Raw genomic sequence first — 11588 nt, forward strand, 5'->3', positions numbered from 1 at the left:
GGGTGCGGTAAAAAAAAAAACTCAAATAGTAAATAATTATACTATTTTATTGAGTCAACGTTTCGCCCCACGTTGCAGGGCTTCGTCAGGGCTGTTTTGACGGCAGTCAAAAACAAAGTGAGTAATATTTAAAAAGTAAAATAGTATAATTATTTACTATTTGAGTTTATTTTTACCGCACCCGGACCAAAAATTATGACCATTATGCAAGAATTTGTTATTTAAATAATTTTATTCCGGGACAAATGTCTCTTAAGAATGAATACATAGTCCATACATTAGGATTAATTCTCTGGCAAACATTTAGAAAGTTTCAGTATAAAGGTTGAAATGACATAAAAACCTTATATTATAATTTATAACAGTAATCGTTTGGTTTTTAAATAAAATTTTACACAGTTGGCGCTATTTTCGTTTCCCTCCCCCCCCCTTCTCTCGCTTATCTAAGGTTCAATTTCTTGCCAAGGTTCAATTTATCATCAAGGTTCAATTTTTTTCTGCCTTCCTATTGGTTTGTTTTGTAAATGTGAGAGATGAATGAAAAAATAATTTTATTCTGGGACAAATGTCTCTTAAGAATGAATACATAGTCCACATATAAGGATTAATTCTCTTTCCAAAAAGATACATAGAATTTAAAATATATAAATCAAATATAAAAAAATTCTAGCTAAAACAGATTAACATGAAATATTTATAGGGTAATTCACCATTTCTTAAGTATATAAGAATGTTAAAACTAATGAACAACAGTAAATCAATACCTGTAAATGGATTGTGAAGTTTTGGGCACGAAAGATTACACTGTGGCCAGGAGCATCTTTCGACAAGTTTCCTATTGCAACCTTTCTCCACCTGCCTTGAAGATCGAAGAGTGTCTCCTTTATGAAATTTGCCTTTCTTTCCTGAAGTAAGATGTCACACATTTAAATACACAATTTTTAAACATCATGAGAAAAAGGTTTACTGAGTGTATAGTTATAGCATCTACACCATTTCTATTGGGTAGGTAATTATTTCTTATTGCAAACAGTACAATAACTATGATCTTCTAAGATACACACTTATTTAAAGAAAATGATTTGAATCATAAAACAGACATAAAAAATTCGAATGCAACATACACTGAATCTCTAAGTAGATTAAACAAATAAAGAATTCTACCTTCATTTTGCAAAAAAAAAAAAAAAATAGGTGAATAATAAATCCAACAGAGTGCACTCTTGACTAATAAAAGTCTCCTTATGAACAAAGTTAATATAAATGAATCATTGATAAAATAGAAAATTTGACAATGTTTATTTGGATATAAGAAACAAAGTAATTGAAAATTAGCTTCCAATTTAGTTTTAGGAAAAGAGTTCTACTACTGGGTAGTTTCTCTACATCTTGTATTATATCATATGTCATTATGATCAAATTTACTGGTTGTATTTTTTTATACAGTTGTAAATATCAACAAATAAATAAATAAAAAAAAAAAGTTTTAGGAAAGTAATAAATTGTAATATCCTCTTTTTTAATAAATAGTTGATATTTATAGATAAATGATTTTAGTAATGTTTTTATTTTATGTATATTGTTTATTTGTTATTTTAAATCAAAAAGCAAGATAACCAGTTTTCATTGTCTAAAATAAATACGCTGTTCAAAACAAGAAACATGGTGGTGTGTGTCCTTCCGAAATGTTCATAGGGTTGTTTGTTTTTGATAACATGGATTGAAATTTTTCAACTTTTGTTGTTCCTATGCAGTTATTACGGAAAAGGAATAATCAAAAAAGAAATGGAAGAAAGTAACAATTATCAATAAACTATTTACATCATAAATCATAGCAAGTAAAGCAGAGCAATTGTACTACAATCGATTATTTTTTGGATCGATCGGTGAACATTGAAGATAGAAGGGAGGAAACGGGCACTCTTGATTTTGATTGGCTTGGGGAGAAGACATCCGTTCAGTTAGAAGCAGGAAGGACTGGAAGCCATTTTATAGGGGTTGGATAGCATTTTGGACAAGAGGATGTCATATATCATCAAAGGAAGATTGTGTAATTGATTAGTTTTGTTTCTAACTGAAATTTATTGTATTTGTAGAATATCTATTAATTAAGTTGAAGTGTTATTATTAGTAAAGTGTCGTCTGTTTCTGAATGCCAGGAAACCCGCCCTGAGAAAAGAGCCTCTTAGATAATAAAATTTAAATAAAATTCTATTATCTATTTAATATTAAAGTTTTCAATTTGAACCCAAGCTATCTTTTATATTTGAAATTAGTTAAAACTATTAAAATTTGCTTTATTTCATTTTTAATAATTTTTGATTATTACAAAATATTGTCTGAATATTAAGAAAAAAAGTAATTTACACTCAAATTTATAAAGCAGATGAATCAGGATTGTTTTTGAAAATGCTTTATTCAAAAATGTTTGCAGCTAAATCCAAAAAATATGCTCCTGGTCACTACCATATGTAAAACATGCATACATTCGTTCTTATGTATTATTATGTTATCTAATGTAATATTATAATTTAATGTATAAAAAACGTTTGTTTGCTAATAACAGTTATTTTCTGCAGTTTTTTTTTTTTTTAAATTAACCTTCTTATCTATCACATTAAGTCAATAAAAAGTTGTAATTCAGTTATCCGGAGTTTTCAATTATCCTTGAACCTCTAAATAAACCCATGGTTACCCCAGATAACAGGGGTTCTTCTGTATTTTCTTTATTCTTTTTAATATATTAATTTAATTTTATCATTCTTTCATTTTAATATTTTCAAACCCCCTTTCGATAAGGGAAGGTTTGATGCAAACAGAGCTAAGGTGACCAGGACCTGGAACTACAAAGAGAAACTGTTTCAACTACAGTACTGAAACTGCTTGAATGGTTCCAGCACATCCCTGTAGATAACAAATTGGTTTAAGGAAAATAATTAATTTTAAAAATTTATTTCAATGCATTAATAGAAAATTTTAAATCATTCAAAATTACTACTGGGTACTGAAAAAAATTAAATATACCATTTTGTTTGTTTTTCCTTAACTTATTTCTGTTTCTTCTATTTTTTTTTCTCAAACGGTTATTTGATGTTTCTTTTGTATTATTCCTCATATTGCCATGCTTGCGCCTATGTTTTCTCCTGTTTCGAGGGGAATCTGCCATCATCCTGGAATTTTATTTGGACATGAAGTATATTGGAAATTGGAAATTTTGTAAAAAATTTATCCATTAAAAAAATTTACCTATGCATCTGATATAAACCAGTTTCATTGTCTTGAGTCGCAAGCTCCCAGCAGCGCAAAGCTTGTGGCAAACTTACATCATCGATTCTCAGCAATTGCCAATATTTCTTAGTAAGTACTGAGTGAGATATACAAGCTGGTGCAAATACTGATCTATAAATGAACAGATATATTCAATTATATATAAACAAATGAATAATTTAGTTTTACATGTTGTTTAAAAATAAAATTGCAATATCATTTATTAATTTTATTTATACATACTCAAAAATAAGAACTAAATTATTTTGAAAACTAATTTCCCCCCCCCCCCATAGTTTATGTTCTTTAATAATTTTTAAATCATTTGTCATCACCCTTTTAAATATTTTAACATTCTTATTTTTACCCTTCCATGTAACTCTTAATGTATTCTTAATGTTCTGGTAGTTTAGGCATCTCTTTTAGCATACTTTTTAACTCAGAATCTTTCCACCCGTGCTGCTGAACTTTATTTACTTGTCTGTCGTCTTGCAAGCCAGGTATTTCTTAAGTTTGTTCTCGTTTTTCTTATCTTTCCGTTACTCCCTTCCTCTTCTCAATTCTTTTTACATTCTTCCTTACCCACGTTATTAGTTTTGTATAACTTGATAAGAGTACTTTAAATTTATCTCTTATTTTCACCTCTTATTTACATTTATTTCATTATAATTACAGCTCATTTATTATATTTATGTTATCAAATAACTACACCTGTAAGAATACGAAATGTGGCCGTGTGGTAGCCCTTGCTGGCAAAACTGGAGTTATGGCAGCCCTTGCTGGCATTACTGGAGTGTTCTACCTTTGTTGTATCTCTCTTCAAGTTTGTACATTTTCTTTTTTCTTCATATTATTATTATCTTTGTTGTATCCATTGTTTTAACTTTATTGTCCTCATTGTAATATCTTTACTGTGTCACCTCTTAGAAGAAAATTTTTTACAAATGCATTTAGTATGTATTATTAAGTATGCATTTAGTATATATTTTTATATATATATATATTTAGCACATATTTTAATGTATGAATTTTGTATATATTTTTATACACACATTTTGTATATATTTTTTATACACACATTTTGTATATATTTTCATACATTCATTAAGTATATATTTTTATACATATTTTTTCTCAATTAATAAATTAAGTATTTATGTATATTGTCATTTAAGAATTCATTATCTGTGTAATAATAAGTTTAAATAACCTAATGGTGTGAAAATGTAAAGAATTATTTCTTACGTAACATTCTCAAATGTACTTCGAAGGCTATCTCCCATCTTATGAATGTAATCCCATTGTTGCTTCGTTACAGGAGCACCAACATTATCAGCGGTCATTTGAGCTTCGTCAAACAGCCACTGGAAGACAAAAAGTGGAGCTGGAAAATTCACTGATTAAATAGCTCCTCATTCTAAAATAGATATAGCATAAGAGATAATATTGTTAGAAAGTTACCTGTGAGCGTTGGGTAGAGCCTGTATCCAAAAAAGCACCTCCACGACTCACTTACATAATGCTTCTTGCAGCTCTGTGGGATTTGACCTTGCCACATGATCATTCCTTTCTTGACTGTTTCAACAGATGCCATCGGATCCTCATGCGACGGGTAGGGCGTCCTGTCCAAAAACCAGCCAGAATCTGAAATCCCTCTGACGAGGATGTTGGGATATGACTGTAGTTGTAGCTGAACTGATTCGAGATTAAGCATAACTCCAGCTCCTCCAGCACTAATGATAAAAGTAAATCAATTAGAATTTCATAATTGTTTTCCAACGCGTTATCAGGTAGATATTTTTTTTCTGAAATCTTTGGCTATCCAACAGTATATTATATATTTTTCATTTTTTTTTATTTCAATTCTTTAATTGTTCAAATTTATCCATGTTTTATTACTATTAAAAATGATAGGTGGTCATTAAATCAAATAAATAAAACTAAAATTAAGTGCTTTTAAGGAACCAGTTTCAAAGTTAAAGCATTCAAGTTCTGTCAGAAAATTTTAATAAGGTTAAGACATAATTTAGTGTGTTCAATTTTACATCCACAACAAGAGCCTGGCAGAAAAAAAGATAGTTATTTCACCCCAATTTTTTATAACTTTAATGAAAACTATGTATAGCAAAAATTTATGAGTCTGCCAAGTATAGTTAGGAGGAGTAAAAAATGGCGGATGTTGTTAAAAAAAAATTATTTTTCTTTCGGAGCTCTATATCTTTAAAACTACCCACAACACTAGAAAACTTGATAGAACTTCTAAACCTAGTATTGTATTTCTTTGTAATCAACCATAATTCAACATTGTATCTTGATGCTACACCAAGACATAGAGGTGAAAAGTGAATATGATAAAAAGTAGAATATTAATCAGTTTTTGAACGATTGATAAACTCATCATTAGAAAGTACTACAAGAGGAAGTAATATTTACAATATATATTGAAAATATTCAATCAAATGTTTACATTTCTTATTATAACACTTACAAGCCAACCATACCAACATTTGCTAACAATACAAAAAATAATGTAGATTTCAATTTTGAAGAATGAATAGTGTAATTATATAAAAAATTAATTAATCAGGCAAATGTTTACATTAGGTCCTCCAAAAAGGTGGACCTAACCTTCCATTATTAGTTTATAAATTATTTCATTTCTAGAAGTTTCACTTCTATAAGCCAGTCTCAGGACTGCAATTTTTTTTTTTTTTATAATATTTTTTAAGATAATGTATTTGAAATACTACACAACTCTATGCAATTCTATATTTCTTATAAATTTTAAAAAATTGTCTAATTAGATTTAATATTATGCTGTGTGTATAGCATCCCGATGAAGTTGGGCAGCACTTCTTATCAAAATAATATAGTTCTCCCTCTAAAAATAATATGTTTAAAAGACAACTCACCTGCTTCCAGCCAAGATAAGGGATGAAGCGTTGCCCAATCCAAGTTGCAGCAGTTCTCTAATGACTTGTTCAACAATTATTGCTCCCATGAACGTAAATTGAGTCCCATCTTTAACTAACAAGGGAGCTTGCCTTCGGCCACTCCAAGCATCGCTTGTACAGTAAGGAATAAATCTAGACAAAATATGATATATATTTATTGGCTCACATCTCTCAATGACTTTCCAATACAACTTTAATAATAATATGAGTAGATGGTCAGGGGTTTGGTCAGCAAAAATACACAAATAAACAAAAAATTTGTTTGTGCCGACGTTTTGACCCGAAGTTATTTAGTTATTTATTTGACATTGGATATTCTGTTATTTTATTCTATAAACCTTTAATTTTATTTCTTCTACTTTATTAATTTTATCCAAATGGTCTTTCATAATTTTTAAATACTTATCGGTAGCAGTTTCCAGTTGGTTTAACATATTTTTTTTCCTGGTCCCTAGCAGTCAAGTTAGGACCTACTAACTCTAGATAGAACCTCTGCCTAGCAAGTCTCTACTTTTTCAATATTTCTTCAATTTGTTTCCCCCTATCTCTTCTCTTTTGTTCCTTCCTTTGACTTTTCCAGACTTTCTATATTTATTTTAGCATATTATTTTTTTACTTATCTATATTATTATGCATCTTTTATTTATTGTTAATTTTTCTTGCCTATTATATCATTTATATTGTTTTCTTTCATGCATTTCATCATTTTGGTTTAAATTGCTTTTCATTATTTTATAGACTACTTACATATCTTATTATATTAATTCCATTACTCATCATTTACATTTTCTTCTGCACCTTTCAATATGTTTATTTCTTTATTTACTTGAATACTGTCTGTTTTTTTTTTTTTCTTATTATCATTTATTTTGTATGATTCTTACCTCATAATTTTAAATTTTATCATAATTTTTAATATAAATCTTCTATTATTACCTATCAACTACATTTATTATTATGTATATTTCAAAGTTTGTTTATTATTATTTTCTCTTAATTAAGGTTGTTATCACGTTCTTGTTTTTCAGCCTTCACCAGGGAATTTTGATTTTTGACATGTGAATTTCTCTATGAATATTATTCTTTAACATTAAGTATCAACTTCTATTTTTTCTTGAATGTACTGTAATTACAAATTTTGATGGGTAGATAAATATATTTGAAAATATTGGAATCTGCTCAACAAAATACATATGAATACTTCCATACAAATTAGATCACCTGATATCAAAACTGTAAAAATTTCCACGGTGATTACAATAACTTACCCCTATCTACATTCAACTATTAATACCTCATTATGGTTACATATTATATTTTCGTAAGAAACTCTATGGTATTTTTTTATCTTGTAAATTCAGAGTGGATTGGATTCCAACTCAAAATTGGATAAAATAGTGATTAAAACATCCAAAGTTATAAAATAATACTAATCATGAATCACTATTCTGATGATTTTAATCAATATAATTATTTTATGACTAACTGTTTCTTTTTAATACTTACTTACACATGATTTGCGTTCCACCAGAATGGGTTGTCCTCAGGGTTTGGTGAAAGTAAACCACCAACTATAGAAACGATATAATTTCATTAGAATTATTATTGTAAACAGGTTTTTACATTCGAGATTATATTCCATCAATAACCTACTTATGAATCCATAGTGAGGCAAATAAAATTATCAATTATGACCTACTTTATTATTGCTATTTTTTTCTAGTGGGATTCATCTTTAAATTATTAATTATCAATCACAAATTAAGCTCTGAAAATAACGAGTAAATCAAAAATAAATATAATTAAAACAAAACAAAAATTATTTTTAGACAATTTCTACCCAAAAAAATGTTATAGCAAAACAATGAAATTCAGAAATAAATAAAAATAACAGAATAAGTAATAAAAAAAAAATGGAAAATACAAATAATAGAATACCAGACATAAATGTGATAAAATATAAACAATGTATGTATATCAAAAAATTAACAAAATTTGAATAGAACATTTCAAAACTATGATGCATTAGAACATAAGTTTGGATCACAAAGTAAATATAGGTTCATAAAAATATTATTTCTTTTTAAATATTCGGAAGTCTCCATTTCTTTTTCATGGTACTTGGCATTACCAAAACAATGTACACAACTGTTTCAACAAAATTGCTCCAACACAGTCTACTGTTGATAGTTGTAATTTACCTAAATACCCACTAGTAGTAATATATAAATAGATAGCCAATTGCCTACTGCTTGCCATTACAATTCACCTGATCTATCTATTGTACCACATACCCATAAATTTGTAATTGTATTATATGTAGTTTTCTAAAGAATTAGCATTTGTAAGTACTAAGTATTTTTTGGGGAATATTAACTTTAGTTAGACCATCATTCATCAGATTAATTTTATATTTTATGATTTTATTGGGTGTTTCTCAAGATAGTATCCTAGGTCCTATCCTCTATACAACTGACATCCCAAACAATCCAAACACTATCCTAGCAATGTATGCCGATGAAACATGTGTGCTCGCAATTAATAATAACCCTTTGCATCCCAAATTCTACAATCTCATATCACAATTCTTGAAGAATGGTGTCGCAATTGGGGGATCAAAATAAATCCCATTAAATCATCTTTACCCTCCAGCACAAACCTACCAACAGCCCTACTGTGTCCTTTAATAATGCTGCTCTTACCCCTGTTGAACAGATCTGTTACATCTGAAAAACCGACTAACTTGAATCCTCACAGAAGACTGCAAAGACAGGAAAGTGCAGGTCGATTCCAACTATTACAGCACTTATTTGACAAACTGTCTAACCTAACAATCCATTATGAAAGATTGATCTACTCCACTATAATAAGCCTATATAGACTTAGGGAGTTGAGCTTTGATGCTTCACTAAACCGATGAATTCCTCTTGTATCTAATCCTTATAATCTGAAATCCTTCCTATTATTCTCATTGCTGCTTACCTTGTAACAAATAAAATCATACATAAAGACCTTAATGTTCCCTATGTAACCAACCCAGCCCAAACCAGATATCATTCCTTCCATTATAAACTCCCTAATCACCCAAACCCATTAGTTTCTAACCTAGCTTTCTCTTCCATTGCTGAAAATTCTCGGAGATGTCTGAAAAGAAGATGGCCTCAAGACCTTATAATGTAGAAATATTGTTAGAGTGATAATACCAATGAGTAGTTTCTCCACATGCATGTATCACAACATTAAGACCTTACATCAAATGTACTAGATGTTTTCTTTAAGTAATTACAGTTGTAAAGGTCAATATAAAAAATACTATATATTTAATTTATTGTATATTAAGGAGATTATTTTGTTTCTTTTATTTTATGATTTTATATGTAAAGATGATTTAATTTATTTTTTTAGAAATAGATACTTGCTGTGGCCACCATAAGAAAAGAAAAATACTGATGTGTATATATGTGTGGGTGTGCGTATATTCTGTGTATACATACAAGTTAAGGTATGATGACACCGGGTATCGATCATGATATCTATCTCCCTTTGTAAACACAGGTTAAAACTATATATGATTACTTTAGAGAATAATCCAGTATATACTCTGACTTTGCGTGGGTCATTTCTCGACCCGTTTTCCTTTTCTTTCTTTTTTTTATTTCGCGAGACATAACGTAACTGGGATGGGGGTACTAATTAGGACGAAGGTGGCTAGGCCAGTTTTGGTCGATGTAATGTCTGGGCTGGAATTCCATGTACCATGAACTTGGAAGCGATTGTAGAAGACAAGCCTTTATAGCAATGGTTTAATGCATTCTGGGAATTTCCAAAGGTCATGAATTCTGAATTATTGTTATTTTTACGTAGGTACGTAGTAGGGATGCGACATCGATAAAAAAACATCGATGTTCAATACTAAAACATCGACAAGAAAACATCGATGTTTTTTTTAACCATTTCTGTAACATAAAGACTGTTCTAAAGACTACGCGTACTCCGGCCAGTCAGAAGTGCTTTTTCAGTCAACCAATAGGACATGGACTCTAAAAAACATCGATGCTTTAAAATATAGTTGCTTACAATACATTACCCAAAAAACATCGATGTATTTTGGGTAATGTATTGTAACCAACGATATTTTAAAACATCGATGTCGGATTGTTCGTTTCTAAAACCACTTCTAACAGGCCGTAGAATGCGTGATCGTTGGAACAGACCTTATGTTACTTAAGTGGATGTTCACAAACATCGATTTATTTTGGGTAATGTATTGTAAGCAAAGATATTTTAAAAACATCGATGTTTTTTGTAGTCGATGTCGGATTCTTTGTTTAAAAAAACACTTTTGACAGGCCGTAAAATGCGTGATCGTTGGAACAGACCTTATATTTCTGAAATAGTTGTTCAAAAACATCGATGTATTTCGAGTAATGTATTGTAAGCAACGATATTTTAAAACATCGATGTATTTTTAGTCATTGTCGGATTCTTTGTTTCAAAAAGCACTTCTTACAGGCCGTAGAATGCTGGATCGTTGGAACAGACCTTATGTTTCTGATAGTTGTTTTTTTCACCCACATTGTTGATAGGAATCTATTTATATTGTAAATTTTTGGTTTTCATTTATTACTTTTGAAAAAAAATGAAAAATTGGGACAAAACATCGACATCGATGTCGCATCCCTAGTACGTAGATTAGCTGTATATCTATATTTCAGTACGAGGTGTACTCAGTGAGCTATTGATAGATTAGCAAAATGTAAGTCATATTATTCTTTCATGATAAATTTTTCAGGCTCAAAAAAGAACAAAATGCAAAAGAGAAATATTGAAATCAAATTATCAACCTTACTGTGCATTTTTATGATAACTTTTTCAAAATTACGAACAAACAGGTACAACAATTTATACATTGAAGTTTATAAAAAAATAAATAAATTGCATTTAAAGGGGCCTCTACATGTTGGCCAAGGCATGGCGAACTCAGATATTTGCATATGAATATAAATTTTGTCCGAACCACTGTTAATCAATTTACTTTAACAAATATCATGAAAACTACTATTCCTACGACGATAAACATGTACTGAAAAATCATTAGTTGCTGAATTTATTTTGAAAAATCTATATCTCAAAAATCATTCAATGTACAGATGTCTATTAGCACTCAAATTAAAGCTATATTAATCTACTATAAAGTAGTTTATCTTTGTAGGAGTGGTAGTTTTCATGATATTCAACAAAATAAATTCTCAATATCCTGATTTCTAGTTGCTACAGATGTCTGCCAGGACTCGAAATAAAGGTAATTTAACCTACTATAAACTAGTTTATGACAGGATCTTTGTAGGAGTGGTAGTTTTCATGATA

The 11588-nt window shown here is 29.4% G+C and overlaps 1 protein-coding gene across 1 annotated transcript in view; it reads right to left on the reverse strand.

Annotated features, from left to right (window-relative positions):
* The window catches only part of Notum (palmitoleoyl-protein carboxylesterase notum), a 40855-nt gene that overhangs the window by 5123 nt on the left and 24144 nt on the right, over nt 1–11588 (reverse strand). Inside the window, exons 6-12 of the mRNA XM_014417017.2 lie at nt 7732–7792; nt 6180–6353; nt 4729–5000; nt 4513–4651; nt 3247–3399; nt 3025–3170; nt 765–905 (exon numbers count right to left, since the gene is read on the reverse strand). Of these exons, the coding sequence (XP_014272503.2) occupies nt 765–905; nt 3025–3170; nt 3247–3399; nt 4513–4651; nt 4729–5000; nt 6180–6353; nt 7732–7792 (1086 nt within the window). The remainder of the gene's footprint in view (nt 1–764; nt 906–3024; nt 3171–3246; nt 3400–4512; nt 4652–4728; nt 5001–6179; nt 6354–7731; nt 7793–11588) is intronic.

Source organism: Halyomorpha halys, unplaced genomic scaffold, assembly GCF_000696795.3.
Source record: "Halyomorpha halys isolate HHAL.00 unplaced genomic scaffold, Hhal_1.1 Scaffold145.1, whole genome shotgun sequence".
In the NCBI taxonomy this organism is placed as follows: domain Eukaryota; kingdom Metazoa; phylum Arthropoda; class Insecta; order Hemiptera; family Pentatomidae; genus Halyomorpha; species Halyomorpha halys.